Here is a 20289-nt window from a genome sequence, read left to right on the forward strand (position 1 = left end):
AGGGTTTTATTCCACATCGGGCAGTAAAATAAAATCAGCAAGATTGCTCACAGAGTAAGATACAATTCAGTGCGTGAAAGGGTATTGATCTCCAACCCCATGAGATTAAGGATAGTAAGCACAATGGGATTCATGACTACGGCTCCTAGGTACTATTGTACTATAACACAAATACATAATAAATAATAAAATAATAATAATAATAATAATAAACATTATACAGGTATAAATGTGCATCTAATACCATTTCTTCATTTTCAAATTGTGTGTTGTACTGTGCTGCCTCCTCTGTCACTGGCTTCAGCACAAGGTTTCTGCAGACAAGCCATATGGTCAAGCTAGCAATGAACATCCCGATATCTGGTACAAACACTCTGATCACGTTGCCAGCATCGGCTCCCTTCACACTGTATAGATTGAAAAAACAAAGGAAACATTTGTTACTTCTAATTCTGCATTGGCTTGAAATATTAAGTTAACTGGACACCATTCTTTTAAAAGTGTTGGAGAGTACACCTCCCAGAGTGAAACAGTAAGTAATTTTTACAACTGTGACAGAATGTCTTGGTGCCATGTAATTACAGTATAAGTGATTCATTCCTAGTAGTGTCTTCTTGTGCAAATATTCCAGCACATTGTTTGGCTGATCAAAAGTCATTTTGTAGATCCTAAAGTTATTTAGTGGAGAGAGTAAACTGCCCTAGAATCAACATTCAAATCCGATGGCTCTCAAAAAGTCTCAGTCCAGTTCCAAGAGAACAGATGTGTACAAACACAGACCCAACCATCACCCTGGGTGGTATTCATAGCAGGGAGAAAAACTACTGCATAGTTTTGGAGGTAGAATTACATTCCCACCCACTCTTATCCCTTAATCACAACTGAGACATAGATGGGTAGTACTGAAAAGCCTGCAGCCCAGTGATATACCACTACTATGAAAATTGAATTTCAGTCTTTCTATATTTTGACATCTTTCAGGAGTGCTATATTCACTTTAAAGATATGAAAAATAAAACATTATATTTTACTATAATATTTAACAAAATGTTTTCTTTAACCAGATCCTTTAAATACCACTTAATCTTTTTTTGGCCTCTATTGTGAAACTTTAATGAGCTATAAAATTGTATAACTACTGGAGACCCTATGACGCATACAGTATTCAGGAATATATACAAGCTGTATGTCATTTTCCTTTTACTACTGTTCACAAAAGCAAGTTTAATCCTTAAGAACTAACTAGAGAGAAAGTGCCATGTCTTTCCTTAGGACTCCCACTTCCTGTTCCTAAATATCTGGATAGCTCAGTGAATTTAATGGAAAGTACACAATATGCTGTACTGTGCAGATTTAAACTGTTTTGTCTGGGGACTATTACCTCTATGGGTTTGGATGCTGCATCTGAATTTGATTAATTTTGTTAACAGAATTTAGACTTGTAGTTAGTTGACACAATGACTGGTCTATTTAAGCTGCTACATTGACTTCCTACACTTTTTAACTACTATTAACAGGATACAAGCTTAATTATTTCAAAGATAGTTTTGCGATTGACTTTTTAAAAGAATACACGTCTAGAACTATTTTCAGGTTTAATGACTGCAATGGATTGTGGGAACACACAGGTTACAGATGAGTAGACTAGATTACCAGCTCAGTGCCTGAACTGTATGAGTGAAAAGAAACAACAACCTGACATATTTTTAGGGTCTATTAAAAATTATTATCTCAGTCTTTCTGTGTTTATATCCTAGCAGCACTGAAATTTACAGAAGAAATCCTTGCTAAGGTTCAACTGGTAACTGGGTATCATTCCAGTATTTTTGGACTCACCAAAATACCTCTAGCATCACTGCTACGAATCAATGCTGTGTGTAGTAAAAGACGTACATAATTGTCTATAGGACTCTTGCCCATTAGTGCGCACACACAGGGTCAAATCCTACAGTTTTTAACTCAGGCAAAAACTCAAATTGGACCTGATTTTTCACTGCCTCCCACCTTCTTGTTTGTGCAAATCAGGTACAAAGTGCTAAGAATTAAGAATGTTAGCTTTTAACACCCACTTTTCACAGGTGTGATGTGAATGACTACACATGGTGCAACACGCTGCTTGGGCTAGTGTACTAAAATAGCAGTGTGGATGTTTGTGCCACTGGTGGCAGCTTGGGCTAGAATGAGTCCATCTATACCGGCTGAGAGTCAGACCTCCCAGCGGCAGGGTAGTCATCCCCTTAAGTCCTTTGTTTACCTCTGGATTCAAATAGACTTGAACCCAACGGATTATGTACCTTCCAGAAGAAAGTTAATGAAGACTTATTTGCAAAAGAAAAAGAAAAGAAAATAGAACCTTTGTATATTATTTCAATCTTCCTGACTTGTGCATCTCTCAAGTATTACACTCTTGCAGTATTAAACTGGAGTGATTATGCATTAAATCATCAGACACACAAACTGGGTGAGATAATATCTCTTATTGGACCAGCTTCTGTTGGTGGAAGAGACAAGCTTTCAAGCTTCACAAAGAAGGTTGTCTCTTTCACCAACAGAAGTTGGTCACCCATTTTGTCTTTCTCCTACCCTGGGACCAACATGGCTACAACAACACTGCAAACATGCATTCCATGGCAACTGAGTATCTTGAAACTGTTTTGGCCAATGCTTTCAAGTGGTACTATAGCAGAGAAAAGGCTGAAGTGTCCAAGAAAGGCTTCCAAGACAGTCAACAGATTACATTAGCCTCTTTATTAGTAGAGCACTGGCATATTTCCTGTGCTTCTGTTTCAATGCTATAGAACTGTATGGTATATCACGATGTAAGACAGTATGTTTAGCACCGCAGGAAGTGAAGACTTTGTAGATGTTCAGAAGTAAATTTCTCAATAGGATAGTACTTGTTGTAATAGATAGAGATTAACTGGACACACATAACATCAGATTAGCAAGATTCACTGTGAAAATAGATCTGATCTGTTCCTGTGAAATAATTGTGTGAATGGACCATTTCAATGCACAGTTAGTGAGAGTTTTCTAGAAATAAAGCCACTACAAAATGTGTCTTATTGAGGTTTAAAAGTCAGTTCCATAGGATCCAATCAGCTACACTAGGATAAATTTAAAAGGTGATTTTAACACACCAGTAGTTCTCAGGAGTATAGACCGCTATGGATACAGGCCCTATCTCCTCTGCAAATCACATCCCAGAAAAACAAACATGAAAGTCTGTTGTGTCAAAGTTTTGTGTGCTGTTGCTCACAGTTCGTTTTACTAACAAAATCAAGTGCCTGTAGGATTTTACAAAATGCATAATGAAATGTGATATTATGAGAAATGGGATTTAAAACAGGAGTTAAGGCTAAGGGGCCAAAGCCCATACTGTAATAATTGGGGCTACCTGCACAACAAAAAGAATGGAAAGGATTTATAGATTGACTGCAGTTTTTCTACACTCGCTAAGGACTCCATTCACATATTGCCATATTTTGCTAACAGCCTATGCATTGTGTTCTTCATTCCCAAAATAGCCTCGAAGAAGTTTAAAACCAGAATGGACACGAAAGCATATAGAGCATATGTCCTTAAGAATCAACTTTCCCCCCTGCAAGAATCTTATTGGACAATGAATTGGCAAAGACCTTGATCCCTAGTTAGCATGGCACCATTCATTTGGCTAAACTCAAGAGAGTTTGCCTTAAAGGCTAATTTTTCTATTAACACGCACTATTGTCAGGAGTTTATAACAAAGCCAAAAGCATGTTCTGGCGTGAAATTTGAGATAATCAACATCATCTTCAATGATTTTTTTTCAATATTTAAAGAAAAATGGGCTAGACCACTTAAAAGGTTGCTCTGTAGGAGGGCCAAAAAATAAATTAGGGATTTGAAACATTAGCTGACGATATATAATTGACTGCACATTTTTGAAGACAAGAATAACTATGTTAGGGTTGCCATAGCTGCTTTTTTATTCTGGGGGATTAAAAAAAGACATGCTATGACTTTCACATCCATATGTGAAGCTTATGTCACTACTACATCAACATGATTCCAAAACAGAGTTTTCCTCATCTGTCCATCTGAATCCACCTGGTGTATCCAGTGTTATACTTAGATTATAAACTCTTTGTGCAGGAATCATCTTTTTGTTCTGCATTTGTACAGCGTCTAGCAAAACGTGTTCCTGGTTTACTGGGGCTCCTAGGTGTTACTATAAAACAAATAAGAAAAATAATATCCAAATCATATTTTCTATTTTAGGTGTCCTGCAATATAACTAATAACCGTTGGTTCTAGGGTGCAATCCTACAGACCTCCTATCGACTTTGTGGGAGCAGGGAAGAACCCTTAAGCCAAAATCCAGACCCAAACACACAGTGAAAAAAGTCAGGAAGACACTGGGAAGACGCATGAATGAGAAATCCTTTCCCAAGCTGAGGTGCAATGCAGAGATGCAGTACCCCTGTAGCTGGGGAGTGGAGGAGCCATGCATGCCTTTGTCTCTGGCCCCATGCAGTGAAACTACACCAATTCCTATGCACTGAGGCTCCGGGCAGCTGTCGATGTGAGAGGGCTGCATTTGCCCCTTAAGGTATAAAAGTGAGAATTTGGCCATTAAACTGCAGCCATACTTTGAAAAGTGTTGTTTTTAGAATGACACCAGGAGCTTCTATATCTATTGTCTCTAACGGCTTGCCCAAAAATAGCTGTGTAGAAATTGCTTTGACAGTGCAATTTGGGCTGGAGCTCAGGCTCTAAAGCCCTCCTCCTCCCACCAGGCTGACAGCCCAAGCCAGAATGTCTATATTACCATTTTTAGCATGCCAGCACAAGCCCCACTAGTATGGGCCCAGGATAGGAGGCTCATTCCCAGATGCTGTGTAAATATATCTTAAATGAGATAAAATATGCTCAGTTTAAAATAAACAGATTGTGTATGTGTCTTTGAAAGGGTGAGTGGTTTTTTTGAAACTATAACATATGGATTTCAAATTTTTTAAATTTTAAACTTCAAAAGATAATTTTTTAAGACAGATGATTTTGAAAAATGTTATGTGAAAAAAGGAAACGGCTGTTTGCTAAAGCCGTTTGTAACATGCAGCATAAACAGATTAAATTATTAGATCGATTTAACAGGATTCCAGTGTGTGGAATTAAATTGGTGGGTCTGGGCTTTAGCTCACTGCTGGCAATGTGTATGTAAGCTTAGATGTACTCCCTATCATTTAAACACAAATTAAATACCCATAAGAAACTAAATCAACATAGTTTCTATTTGTTATATATTCACATTATGATTTACAAATCAGTGGCAATAAAATTACAGGTTTAACTTTCCAGGACAGTTCTTTCTCTCTGATTAGAATGAATTATTTCTTGCTTGAAATGAACAAAGCATGATACACAGATACTTTCCACTATAAGACCCAGAATTGGGGGGCTTATAACTTTGCCATACGTTAGCCATTTGAAGGTGAAATTTTCCATGCTGGGTGTCTGCCTTAGACTATTTATTTATTTATTGACGTTCTAGCAAAAATTGTTCAGCCATTTCTGAGAATGAGGCTAAGGAAAAAAATCGTGTTTTGCCCATGTTAAAAAATTCCAAAGACCTTTTATTTGAAAAGCTCTAGAGCCCCCATGATGTGGAGCAGGCACTTGGCATTTGGCAGCATGGTGGCTTGTATGTCAGGAATGTGCGTTTTGCCACCCCCAATTAAATCTGCCCAAATTTAGCCAAGTTATTGCAGTTTGCACATACTCAGTAGAGACTTCTTAGAGGTTAGCAGCAAAATTTCCTTAATGTTTCATGAGCATTGGGCATGCTTCATCCCAGGGTTGAGCAGGACTTTCCCTGCAACTGCAGGTATGGGTTGCTGCAGAGAGAGCAGATGGTTTCTCCTGAGCATTCAATGACACCTCTGTGCTGATCCCAGGCAGGGTGAAGGCGGAAGCTGTCTGATTTGAATGCAGAGAGAATAAGAGCCATACCTGTGGGGAGAAGGGTGGATGCTGGGACAGGATGCTGGCAGTAGGGTGACTGGATACCAAATGTGAAAAATCGGGATGGGGTGGGGGATCATAGGTGCCTATATAAGCAAAAGCCCCAAATATCAGGACGTTTGGTCACCCTAGCTGGCAGGGAAGCGGAGAGGGACACTAGGACTGGCTGGGCAAGGAGACTCGCACTGGCTAGGATCAGAAGCAGGGGATGGGGAAAAATATAGGCGCTGACTCCGTGGGTGCTCCAGGACTGGAGCACCCATGGGAAAAAAATGGCAGCCCCACATCAGTTCTCCCCTTTCCCCCCAGCAACTCCTGCCTGCCAGCGGGCTCCACTAATCAGCACCTCTCCACTTCCTCCCCAGGCCTCCCGCCAGCCGCGATCAGCTGTTTCACGACATGCAGGAGGCTCTGCAGGGGAGGAGCGAGGATGCAGTAGGCTCAGGGGAGGGGGCATAATGGGGTGGGAAGAAGTGGGATGGGGTGGAGCGGGGCAGGAAGAGGCAGGTCGAGGGTGGAGCCTTGGGGGAAGGAGTGGGGACAGGGACAGGGGCAGAGCCGGGAGTCAAGCACTGTCCCCGGCACATTGGTAAGTCGGTGCCTGTGAAGAAAAGGCAGGACAGAGACACATTAGATGGTATGGGAAATGGGCAGAAGAATCTGTGCCTCCTAGAGAACACTTACTTCCAGAGCCTGGAATGGAGAATTTCTGTGTCTCACTATTCCTCATGCTGTCAGCAAACATTTGTGAAATCCACTGGCAAAGCAAACGCTCTAGTGCTGGTCCACATAGAAGATGACAACCTATTACTGCTACCAGTTACTCTGTAAGTTTAAGTGGCAGAGGTCTGTGCGGTAGATTTCAAGGCTTCAGCTATGAGAGTATCAATATGATGCTAAATAATGCAATTTGTATTTGGGTTTTTTTTTTTTTTGCTTTGTTAAAAACCTAAGAAATTACATAGAAAAATATGATAAAAGAACATTATTAAGGTTGCAAAGTCAAGCACTCAGAAGTTAGGAAATGCCAGAATTAAGGCTGCTTTTGCATATGTATTGCAATAAAATCTTTAATTATATGATCACAAACTATTTTTTCAGTGCAGAGAATGGATCTGCTCAGAGGGTTGTGTAGTGAAAGAGACTCTTTGGAGGACCCCTGCTTCATTTGATGCAGAAGTTGGAAGGTGTGTAATGAATGAAGCAGCGGCTTGCAGGAAGAGAGAGGATGATCTTATGATTAAATCAGTTGAATGTTGCCCTGGTGAAGTGGATTCTATTCTTGCTTTTGCACAGAATTCCTTAATTATGGGCAAGGCACTTTAAGCCAAACTTTTCACTGGTGGTCACTAATTGCCAGTTCTTTATTTTCTGAGTGCCTGACTTGATATCCTGAGATCCGATTTACAGAAGTGCTGAGCACTCACAGCTGCAAACTGAAGTCAATGAGAGCTGTGCTTTAAATATACAAAGTGCTATATGAAAAACCTGGTCCTAAACATCTCAAATTGGGCATCTAAAATTAGTGGATGATATTTTTTACCTTAATCTCTCTATGCCTCACTTCTCCATCACCTCCTTCACCTCACAGGAGTGTTGTGAAAATAATTTCATTAATGTTTGGGAGGCCCTCAGATACTGCAGTGAGGAGTGTCATAGAAAAGCCCATGAGGAAATTATTAATTCTATCTTCAGAGCTGACTTTGAATAATGTACAGTAAATAAGATTTGGGGCCAACACTGAATTATAGCTCTGAATGAGGCAAGGGTTCGGGGGCGGGGGGGGGGGGGGAAGAGTCTGTGATCATGTAATTAAAGACTGTATCATAAACCATACACACAATGATCAAATTAAGTTTTCACATGCACCTTAATTCTGCTATTTCCTAACTTTCGTGTGCTTGATGTTGCAACCTTAACAATGTTCTTTTAACACAGAGTGTGTGTGTCGGGGGAGGGGGAGTGTTTTTATTAGGATTTTTTGTTTATATATAAAATAAATGGAAGGTAGGCAGGATTAATCTTATAGCTGATAATTTTAAATGGAATTATTTCTAATCTTTTCAGTTACTCAAGATCCAATTTTCTTTTCCTGATCAACCGTTTTATAAACATTAGACTAGGCTGAAAGTTTTCCTTTGAAAGTTCCCGCCCCCCTCCCCATTAAAATTTGCATTTGTAACTAACTAGTTTGCGGAAAGTTTTTGCTTTCCTTTATTTTTTTTTATTTTTTATCATAAAATTGAAGACATTTAGTTGTCAGCAGTTTTGGCAAAAAAAAAAGTTCCTTTTGTTGAAATTTTCCTGAAATATTTTCTGATCAATACTTACAAATATGACATTTAATCATTTGTATTCCTGAAGAGCTAAACACATCACCTTTCACTAAGGTAATAGACTACTTTAGTGTAAATGCACCTGATATAAGTAAATTTGCTATCCATACTTATAAGGCACTGTCTCTGGGCAGCTGCCCTTTATGGGGAGTTAGAGCCCAGTCTGCCTGTGACTGACTACCTTATAAAGACTTCAAATAAAGATTACATAAGCTTAGTTAGAGGAGAGACAGGAAGCTCCTGTGGAGAAGAGATCCCAAGAGAGGTCTGAGTCAGAGGCCTGAGCAAGAAGCCAAGAGTATGAGCTCTCTGGGGAACCCACCAGAATGAGGAGCCTGGAAGATGTGCTCCTAGAGATGGGAGCTTCATAGACTGTGGGCTGCAGTCAGCAGGCATCCAAGAGGGTCTAGTATCAGCCAAGGGTCTCCTTGATGCTGGCTGGAGGCCTCGCCTGCAAAGGATGACCCCTAGTCCCTGGAAGAGAGTCACAGTGGATAAACCTCCGAGATCGCTCACTCCAGAGAAGGATCTTACTCTGGTAGGTTCAAGATGCCTAACACCAGGGACAAATACTGGAACAGAGAATGCATGAGGAACAGCTTGGAAAGATGAGAGCACAAGACTCAAGTGGGGGACAGATGGGCTAAGAACAACCTGATCACCCAGCCAAGATGTTGGGATGAAAGTGTTGTTGATTTCTACATTGACTATTCTGTTAATAAATGAGGCCTTCCAAAAAGGGGTGCTCTTTAACATGAACAGGCCTGTCTGGACATGTTCATAATGCTGGGTGAGGGAAAAATCAAGTAAGGGTTCACCCACAACACCATGCCTGCCTGCAAGCATAGGTCACTGGGGCAGCCTGGAATGATGACGTGCATCTATTGATGAAACAGAACCATAAAAATGTGCAATGGAAACCTGTCTTTGGACATCCAGATCAGTGGAAAATCAGAAGATTTTTATGTATCAAAATAAAATACAGCAATAAATATACATTTTAAAGTACAGCGTTATTTCTTGATTCATGATATTTAAAAAGTGCTCCTGAAACACATTAGAGATAAACAAACCTTGGATATACAATACAGAAACTACTGCCTGGAAATATACGATGGAAGTGTGTAAATCTACAAAAATACTGAGAATGTATACAACAAATAGTAAATAATAATACCACCTAGCTCTTATATGGTGCTTTTTTCTTTCTTTTTTTTTTTAAAGGACAGGATGAAACTTATCCATCAGATCTAAGAATACTCTTGAATATTTTTCCTGAAAATGATTCTAAGGTACTTCCCACAGACCATTTCTGCCTGTTCTTTTTTTTTTTAATGCAATTTTATATAACACGGCTGTGGCAACAGAAAAGTTCCCAGTAGCACCCAAGTGGATTTCTGAGGACTCAGCATGTGCCAGCAATGAAGAACTGGTTTATTCAATGAGAAACAAGATTTGAACAATAAAAAAAAAAATGGGGCCAGATGTTGACACCTGCTGCAGGCTGCTTTGTACTTATCACCAGCATCAGACAACAATAAAGTCGATTTAACCAGCTGTGCAAGGATTCCCCTGATGGTCTATGACCAGTATAGCTAGCTCTGCACTCTCTCGGATAACCCCAACACAGGGGGCGTGTTGGGGATGCTATGAGGGATGTGGCTTGCGTGCCCTTCTGATCTGGTAATCCTCACTGTCAGAATGGCCCTTTGGAGACTACTGCAGATGGGCACAAATTAAGGAAAGCCTAAAGCCTCAAGCCTCTTTAACTTGAATAGAGTGTCAAACTGCCTCACGATTAGGGGAGCATAAAGTCAATGTACAACCCCCATTGCTTTCCTTTGAGTTAGGAGCAGATCTTGTCTTGATTTGAGGATCTAATCTGTACCTACAGCCAGAATCCCACCAATCACTGCATGCCCAAGGCCTACGGTCATGTTGGCATTGGCTAGCATGATGTGCTGGATATGGTCACCATAGCAAACCCTCCCATCTTCCTCACTGTGTATAAGGCAGTGAGCAGTGGTAGGTCTGCCTGTAATCCATTCCCTACACACACACACCCACATAATGAAAATGTACGATGTTGCAAAAGTAAAAGGCAAGATTACTGTCAGACTCTCAACCCACAGTATTACGCGCTATCACACAAACCCTGCATTCCTTTAACGTGAACATCCTTTCAGTGTACTAAAACCACAATACCTGTTTTTACAAAAATAGCTGAAGTTGCAATTTGGGAGAATTTTGGTCACTTAAAGAAAAACAGTGGGAGAAAGAGGGAAGTAAAAACGCACAGAAAACTACTTATAAAAACATTTGGCACATGCTGGACTAGCCAACCCACAAGTTAAAAGAGTTCCTGAAGTATCTGTAAAATCTTAATAATGACTTACAAACGATGTCTGCATGGATTGAAAAACCAAAAGTACACTTCACTTTCTCAGGACAAATATCTTGCAAGAAAGAACATTTTCTGTATTGCGAAGTGTTTAACCACATATTAACCCAATGTTTGCTTTCCAAACATTATTATACAGAGAGACAACCTCTATTGAAAACTAAATGCACATGTCAGGTTTTCGGTGCCTCATTACAGACATCAAACATCCAACACTGAGAAATTTATGGGTCTGTGCTTCATATGAAAAGCTGGTTTATGTCAGTTTTTTTAAACACCCCCACTCTTTCTTAAGATTTATTGATCTTCTGATAAAAGGTACAAATTCTGAGGTGTCCAGGGCAGTGCACAAAATTGGTAAAATTTAATGGGGAATTAGTGGACATCATGCAGAGCATCCTTGTGTGCTACAATTTGAATCCTGGAAGTACCACATAATGCCACCTCTACTTGTGTTCTACAGCTCCAAATATGCAGGGTAAATAGACGATATAAGCCAAAAAGGAAGAGGGTACATTCTTACCCTGGTCTTGTGCCTGCCAGTCCTGAGAAAGCTGTTGAAATGGCCCGCCAATTTGAGGTGCAGTTTATTCAGATCAAAGTGATAATAAGTTCCTGGGTGGAGGCAGAGCTGAAGTAAACAGGGGATAGCTGAGGACAGTTCAATTATAGGTGCATTTGGACTAGAATCTTCTAAGTGGATTTTGATAGCAGGTATCTTCTGTTTCTCACTTATACACCTGCTCTCCACATAAGTATGAATTTCACCAAAATATTAATTAGCTTGTATCAAAAATGGTCATAATTAAGGTTTGGTTCATCCCCCAATATAAAATCCTGCATAGTCTCATCACATTAATTCTTGTATCTATGTGGTGACTGACAGCCAGCCTAAATACATTTATATGTTACAACACATTCCTGATGACCTGGATCAAACAGTGCCCAAAAACTTAAAATATGATGATTTATTCTGTGATGAGTTCAGCAAGTATTTCAAAATGTTCCCTCTCTTTGCAACTTTCATCAATTGGAGTTCAACGTGTCATCATATAAGATCTACCTTTTATTTTGTCCTATTGTCAGAGTAGTCCATGAACTGTAATAATACTAAGGATACGTAATATTGCTATGTAACAAAAGCATCTCTAAATTTTCCCAACAGTTTAGGATCAGAAGGGATTAATATTTACAACTCAACGTACATTTCTGCTAACGTACAGTATATTATATGGTAAACTTTTGTATGCAGCCAGATCACCCACTACTCAGAAGAAATCCACGTAGGGACCAGTAAACACAGAGTTTCAGCCTGGAGTGTCCATCATATAATTCCAAAGTATGCGGGAATTTCCTCCCTCACAAAATAGGTGCGTGGAATCCACTAATCCATAGATGTCACAAGTACCATAACATGAGACAAAGATAGGAGCATTCACTTAGATGCCCAGTTGCCCCAAATTGAGACCTAATTCCCCCATATTCTTCACTCATGACATGACTCCCACTATCCTCAGCTTCTCCAGAAAACCAGAGGGTTGGTTCACTTTGCAGAGTGGGACACCATGGAAGAGAATGCTGTACCTTCTTTGTTGTTATCTGCCATGAAGCGTATATGTTTGTATGTGGGCAACATAAGAAGTAAAACATAAAAAAACCCAGGTAAATGGTCTTGAGCCAATTAATGGCCTCTGAATCAGCAGTGTACAGCTCAAACAGTCCTCCTGGGAGCCCAACACAAAAACAACAGCCATCCAGTACAGCTGCACAGTAGGCTGTCCTGGACGCCGCAGACATAGCTGGTCTTGGTGCAGCGAACTGCACCATACCTGAACCTGTTAGGCTGGCTCCAAAGGCAACATCGGAGCCCAAAGCCAGGTAGCCATTCATCCAGCCTGATGATGATGTAGGATTCCTGGTACTTCTGTCCACCACTGTGAGCTGATGATATCACCTGGATGGAAAGTGTGTAGCACTTTCCAGATACGATTTCTGCTAGGCAGTTATTGGCCAGGTGCATCCCATATATTCCTGAATGGTAGAATCTTCTGTACCTTTGCTTCAGTTTGTAGGCTTAATTTTGATACCAGATGTTAGGTGGAAGAATATTGGTAAGCCAAGTATTGTTGGCTTCAGTGTGACTGTGATAATGCTAATAGTATGAGTAAACTGTATGTCTAACAGTCTAGTGTGGGCAGAATTTAACCCAACTGGGGTGTAGTATTTGCAAACTGAGTAGCAGAAAGCAAGCCCCAAACTACACAGTGTCTGCACACTGGCTCCCCAGGTGGACCCTACCAGTTTGTTCAGGAGCTAGTTTCTTTTGAGCTATTTTAATGAGATATTTGCATGAAAGTGTGCAATCTAGGATGACCCCTAGATACAGTTTGACATTGGCTTTGAATCGCATGTCAACCACTGACCATTCAAAAAACTCAAGTTGTTAAGCTCAAGTTGGCTCTGAGCCCGGTGTAAGTGGAAGCACTTTGACAGTCTTTAACATACTTGGTTTCAGTCTCCAATTCTTGCCATAGTCACCTACATAAGGCAGCCATATCACTGTTCAGGTTCTCTTTAATCTTTTGGAAGTCCTGGTCCCTTGAATCTAAGCAGTTATCAGTGTACATGAATCATGTTTGGTAGGCCATTGGTGGATATATTAAATAAAGTTGGTGCCTTGAGGAAGTCCGTTCCTCTAGAACCTCCAGGTGCTGGTGCTGTGTCCCACAGCCACCTGAAAAAGATCTACCTTGGAACATCAACTCAGTTGCCATGACAACCCTTGACATTTCATACAGCAGACAAAGTGTGCCAAATGGTGTCATAGGCTACTGTAAGGTCAAAAAAGGGAGCTCATTTTCTTCTCTTGAAATCCATTCTTAATGTGCTTAGTAAGCACTAACACTTGGTCACAGGTGCTTCGATTCGTTTGGAAACCCATCTTATCGTTTCTCAAAAGTTGTTCTGTTATGGGTGTAATACTCTGTAGGTTCATTTGCTCCAGGAGTTTGTAGCTATAATTTAGGACTTGTTGGGTGATTGCTGGCTACTGAAGAGTGACCTTTATCTTGCTTTAGTAAAACTATCACCTTAAGAATATCTTGAATATCATATTCTCCTATATGACACAGTAGATGAAAAAAACAACCCACTATTGGCTTTTTCTTGCTAATATGTTGTAATCTTTCTGGTCATACATTGTCAAAGCTGCAGGCTTTCCCTGGTTTCACTGATTGATTGAGTTCAGTGCCTTTTCTACTTCTTTCCTGGAGACTGGTTGGAAGAAGTTTTTGTCTAGGAGGAATCCATAACAAAAACACATGGACACTTTGGAGTACAGACTCCACAGATTTGGGGCTCTGTGGAAAGTGAGCGTCATGCAGCAGCCTAATCTCTCCCACCTTCCACACAACTCAGCTGATTTCCTTGAGGTTTGGCTATAAGAAGTACCATGATTGCAGTACAGTACATCTTGTTCCAGCGTATGGCACTAAGCTAAAAAGTGACACTGATAAAAAAATGAGAGTGAAAGTAAATGTGTTTGCAGCCTGAAATGCCACATTTTTTTAAAAAAAAAATCAGAGTTAATTTGTGTCCAACATTTATTTGGCAGAAAACATTTGTGTTACCCATGTACCCAGAGCTATTTCATTTAGTAACTACATAAATGCACAAATGTAAACCAGCGGCAGGTAGGCGTTCATGGAATAACACGTGAAAGTTGGTCTGAAGAGGCTTGGTTGCAAACAGAAATGACTTTGAGGAATAACATTCTGCAACATGGCTGTCGCCTCAGGTGAGGTAGCATAAGGAAAGATCTGCAGCATGTTGCCAATGTAAAGAAGAGCTCTGTGTGGCTCAGAAGCTTCTCTCTTGCACTAACAGAAGTCGGTCCAAGAAAAGATATTACCTCGCCCAAATTGTGTCTCTAACATGGAAGACTAGCATCTTGGCAGAGCATTCAGGAAGACATTTTTCAGCTTCAAATGGAAGGAAAATGATTTGCAGGAACACCTCCCACTTTTACCTGTGACATGAACTCTTTGGTATTAGCTCCCCAGCATTCTTTTCAGAACCCTCATGCACATTATGTAACAGTTAGTACTCCACTGGCCATGAGCATCATCACCCTTTCTGTGCCAGTTTCTATCTGAAGTTCTCCTATGATTTATTCATAAAAAAACAAAATAAAACACAAAGCCAAACCGTTACACATGTATCCTCTGACGTTTTTGGACACTAAAGGCAATGCTGATTGCTCTCCAGATTAAAACAAAGACTGGCTCACATTCTACAGCTGGTAAGTTTATGACTGTAACTTTCCCAGCTACCGTGGTCTACAGGAGGCGAGGCTATGCCAAGAAAAACACTGACAACAGTTTAATAATTCAGTGCTCATACAAAACTGGCAATAAATACCATGTATCAGATGTTCATTTCCGTATGAATCCGTGCATTAAAATGGCATGAGAAAAGTTAACTGAAATTAATTTAAATGAAAAGAAAATAAGAAGCACATGGGGTGGCAGGAACAGAGCAACTTATAAATCTTGTACTAATATTGGACCAAATGGTCTATTATTAGGCGGAGAGTGGCAATGCTTTCTGATACAACCAATTTCTATTATATAGGAATTGACACATCAGAGGATATGAAAGGTCCTGCTAGTCCACTTCATGCTCTCCAACACTGGCCAACACCAGATATTTCAGAGGTACAAAAAACCCCAAATGGACAATTACAGAATAACTTGTGGAAGTTTCTTTCTAATTCCAGTCATTTAGTAAACAAGAGAGCTTTTATCCTTAATATAATTTTATGCTATCTAATGTACAGTGGCTATTTTTATAAAGGGCAAAAACTCTTTACAACTTCATGGTGCTGTGCGTGTGCCTTTGCTGAGTAACCATGTGGTGTTACTGATGTTACTCACCATTATTCCCCTGCCTCACTGCCTTGTCAGACCTTTTCCTGATGTTGGATCTCTTATACATTTGTCAGAACCTCAAGGCAGGGATCATGTCTTTTCTGGTTTTGAAGGTGCTCAGCACACCTTTGTGTGTTGCTAGAAATGAAAACAAATAATAATCTCCAAATTTGAGAGTAGCTAAACTCTTGGTCTCAGTAGCCTAGGGGGTATGCATTAATTATGTATTGTGTTAAAAAAAAGTTGTTTTTTCAGCTCTAAATTTATTCTCTTCATTTTGTTTGGTTTTTTTTGTTCTTTATTATATTCTGAGGGAGTAAACAGGAGTTCCTGATATACCTTGTCTAAACCAGTGGTTCTCAAACAGGGATACATGTACCCCTGGGGTACAAAGAGGTCTTCCAGGGGGTACATCAACTCATCTAGATATTTGCCTAGTTTTATAACAGGCTACATAAGAAGCACTAGTGAAGTCACTACAAACTAAAATTTCATACAGACAATGATGTTTGTACTGCTCTATATACTATATACTGAAATGTAAGTACAATATTTATATTCCAATTTGTTTATAATTATATGGTAAAAGTGAGAAAGAAAACAATTTTTCAGTAACAGTGGGCTGTGACATTTTGTATTTTTATGTTTGATTTTGTAAGCAAGTTGTTTTTAAGTAAGGTGTAACTCCGGGGTATGTGAGACAAATCAGACTCCTGAAAGAGGTACAGTAGTCTGGAAAGGTTGAGAGCCTCTGCTCTAACCTATTCACTCTTTTATATACATCTATCATATAAGCTCTCATTTGTCTCCTTTCAAAAGCTGAATATGCCCAGAGTAAGATGTCAGCATAGCTGAAATTACTTTGCGCCACTGAAGTGGCACAGAGAGACTTAAAACTGCCACTTAGGAGAAGTTGGGGAAAAAACCCTTGTTGGTACAAAGCCAGCATAGCAAGCTATACGTAAATTCTCCATCCCCCCTCAATGAAGGAGCACATCAGAGATGGACAGGAGGCTACAGGAAACATGCCTGGAGTGCATCGTACTCTGGAGATCCTGGTCTAGTGGAATGTTCTTTCTTGTGCAATCCCATTTCTCCCCCTAACATGTTCCCCAGAGCTCCATATTCTCTCTGGTATAATTCATTTTAATAAACTTTATATCTCAACAAGGTGTACAAATAGTGCCTATGTTAGCAAACAATGTATTTGGTTTCAGTGTCCTCTCTTCCTATTAGTTACAGTTATTCTTCCAAAAAGAAAAGGAGTACATGTGGCACCTTAGAGACTGACCAATTTATTTGAGCATAAGCTTTCGTGAGCTACAGCTCACTTCATCGGATGCATGCTGTGGAAAGTGTAGAAGATCTTTTTATTCTTCCCTCTCTTTGCAGTGTGTATGAATCTCCTGGTTTCAATATTTGTTGCTGTATGTGCTGTGGGCCTGTCTGAATTTGTATTTTGCTTTGTGAAGTTCGGTTGTTAACTGACATACACTGTTACAGCCGCTGTGGAGAAAGGCTAACAACACATGCTGGACCCCAATCAGATCTGCTGGGGAAATTACAGTGAGGTGCAGAGGGATAGCAAATCTAAAGCTCTAGTATGGAGGAAAAAACCATGGGTCTGTGCCCTACAGAGATGGCAACTAGGAAGCCTAAAACCTAAGTAGGGTGTTCTTGAAGAACCATGGGATGGGGTGTGTGTGTGTCAAAGGTGTAGTTAACCCTGAAACTATGACAATCTGTACTTTTCTAGAACAAGATTGTGTAGTCAATATTAAGGTTATGACAACTAATGTCTTTTTTTTTTTTTTTGCTTGGGATTGCTTGTATTATGGGTCTCAGAGTCAATGTAATTTAGGACTGGGAGTAAAGCTCTACAGAAGTGGAACATGCTTTTTTCCCCCAGTTTTGGTCTTCCAATGATTTGTGACAGAAGAAATGCACATTGCTTTGATTGAGACAGAAGTACAAACTCATGAGGTGGTGGTGGGGGAGATATAAGGGGGTATATTTATAAATGGAAGGAATCTTCCTATTTATGTTCTTGGATTTTAAATATAAAACCAAATGATTACTTATTTGGCAAGAGAGATTATACCTCATCATCCTCTGAATTTGCCATCTATTCAGATTAACCTGGTTTAGTCATATGGGATAACAATATGGTTATCCATTTATCTAAGGCTGTGGCTACACTAGAGAGTTTACAGTGGCACAGCTGTAAGCTCTCTAATGTAGCCACTCTAAGCTGACAGGAGAGACAGCTCTCCCGTTGACTTAATAAATCCACCCCCCACAAGCAGCAGTGGCAGAGGCAGCTCTCCCGCCAACATGGCACTGTCCACACCTACGCTTAGGTTGGTGTAACTTAGGTCACTATAGGGTTGCCAACTTTCTAATTGCACAAACCAGAACACCCTTGTCCTGCCTCTGCTCACTCGACCCCCCCCCCCGTCGCTCACTCCCCCCCACCTTCACTCACTTTCACCGGGCTGGGGCAGGGGGTTGGTGTGCAGGGGGTGTGTGCGGGTGAGTGCTCCGTCTGGGGATGCAGGCTCTGGGTTGCGGTTGGGGGTGCAGAAGGGGACTCCAAGCTGGGGCTGAGGGGTTCAGAGCTCAGGGTTGGGGTGTGTGAAGGGGTGCGGGCTTTGGAAGGGAGTTTGGGTGTGGGAGGGCACTTATCTCGGGAGGCTTCCAGAAGCAACCAGCATGTTCATCTCCTAGGCTCAGGAGCGGCCAGGTGGCTCCACGCACTGCCCCTGCCTGCAAACACAGCCTCCGCAGCTCCCATTGGCTGGTAAACAGCTGCCGAGTTGGCGTTCAGGGCAGGGGCAGTGTGCAGCAACCCCCTGGACACCCCCACGCCTAGGAGCCGGACATGCCAACCACTCCCTGGAGCCCCATGGAGCCAGGGCAGGTAGGGAGCCTGCCTGCCTTAGACCAGCTGACCGCACTTTTATCGATCTATTAAAATCTCCCAGATTGCTTTCAATAGTCACTGGAAGATCAATGTCAATTCCGGTAGACTCCCAGCGAATCCAGGAAGGTTGGCTACCCTAGTCATTCAGAGCAGTGGCTTATTCACACCCCTGAGTGATATAAATTATGCCAACATAAGTGTAGTATAGACATAGCCTAAATCTCTGAGTTTAATTTTCAGGATGGCCTATCAGAAGAAGTGTGTACTTTTAAAGTACTGGACCCACAGGTAACAGGCATTTTGTTACCTACACATTTGCAAAGTCAAACTTATTTCACAGTTCACACATGCTACTTATATTTAGCATTGGTTATAAAGGACAACAAATCTGCTTTGCAAGGACATTTTCTGCATAGCACACATTTGTGTAACATGCACCCCACCCGTTCTTACCAAAGGCACATGAATTAAGTACAGCAGGACACTGGGTTGAATTTTTTTTCAGTGGGTATATCTGACAGCGTAGGTCTAGCCTTACATCTAATGTGCATTGCAATAAAGTTTTCATTGTCAGAAAAGCAAGTTGAGGACAGTTTCTCAAAACTCACATGCAGTGACACATACAGTAAGTACAGTGACATGCCAAGATTTTTGTTCTTAGTGGTTTGAGCATTGGCCTGCTAAACTCAGGGTTGTGAGTTCAATCCTTGAGGGGGACATTTGGGATCTGGGGCAAAAATTGGGGATTAGTCCTGCTTTGAGCAGGGGGTTGGACTAGATGACCTCCTGAGGTCCCTTCCAGCCCTGAGATTCTATGATCTTGCAGCTTCCCTGGCAACGTTTTTCTTTATGTCATCTGAAAAGGTACTTCATGGATTTGGGCTAAGTCAGAGTTTCTAAAAGGCTGCTAACTCTGTTTCACTTGGCACCTCATCTGCTGAGTTAATTTGAACTGCTAATGGCAAAAATATTTTAACTGGCTCACGTCAGATAAATACAATAATTCTGTGAATTATATAGGTTGTGTATTCATTGAACAGCAACAGTCTTTAAATGTCCAAACTGGATTTTAAAAATCCTTCAATAAAGCCCTGTTTCTAAACTAATCTTGAAAATTGGGCTATTCTTTTTCTTGTCCATATGCTGATGAAAGAATATCTCAGGCTAAGATGATTTCCTTCTACTATCATCAGGTTTAAAACTCTATTTAAGTGCCAGATTCTTTTTCTCCTAAAATCAATTGTGTGCCAGGTGCTCTGTAGAAAGCCATTATGACAAGGCCTCTGCCATGAATAGACTACAGACTAAGGCTATATCCTGGCTGCTCCTTAAGCAGGTACACAGGGGGATAGGAATGGAGTAAGGAGCATCTCTGACCTCTTGTGCATCCTATGTAAGGGCCAGTCAGAATTGCCTCCTCTACCCTTGGAGGATTACCCCAGGGTTGCCACAGAAATGTACCGTGCCCCAGAGAGGAAGGCAGGGTCAGGGAATAATGAAGGCAAGGCTTTGCCCCTCTGTTTCCTGACAAATGGAGTTGGCTGGCTACTCAGGCAGCAGTACATGCAGTACCCCTTAAAGAGCAGTTTGTATGCTGCTAATTGTGGAGTACCTCACCATCCTCAACACAGATCTATGTCTAAGTGCCATAATCTAGCCCTGCAGAGACAGCATACCAACGAGGGAAGGAGAAACAAC

General features: G+C 40.9%; 1 protein-coding gene across 1 annotated transcript in view; it reads right to left on the reverse strand.

Annotated features, from left to right (window-relative positions):
• The window catches only part of PIEZO2 (piezo type mechanosensitive ion channel component 2), a 454182-nt gene that overhangs the window by 182405 nt on the left and 251488 nt on the right, over positions 1 to 20289 (reverse strand). The window contains exon 5 of the mRNA XM_073331610.2: positions 245 to 407. Coding sequence (XP_073187711.2) covers positions 245 to 407 — 163 coding nt within the window. The remainder of the gene's footprint in view (positions 1 to 244; positions 408 to 20289) is intronic.

The sequence above is a fragment of the Lepidochelys kempii genome, chromosome 2 (assembly GCF_965140285.1).
Source record: "Lepidochelys kempii isolate rLepKem1 chromosome 2, rLepKem1.hap1, whole genome shotgun sequence".
In the NCBI taxonomy this organism is placed as follows: domain Eukaryota; kingdom Metazoa; phylum Chordata; order Testudines; family Cheloniidae; genus Lepidochelys; species Lepidochelys kempii.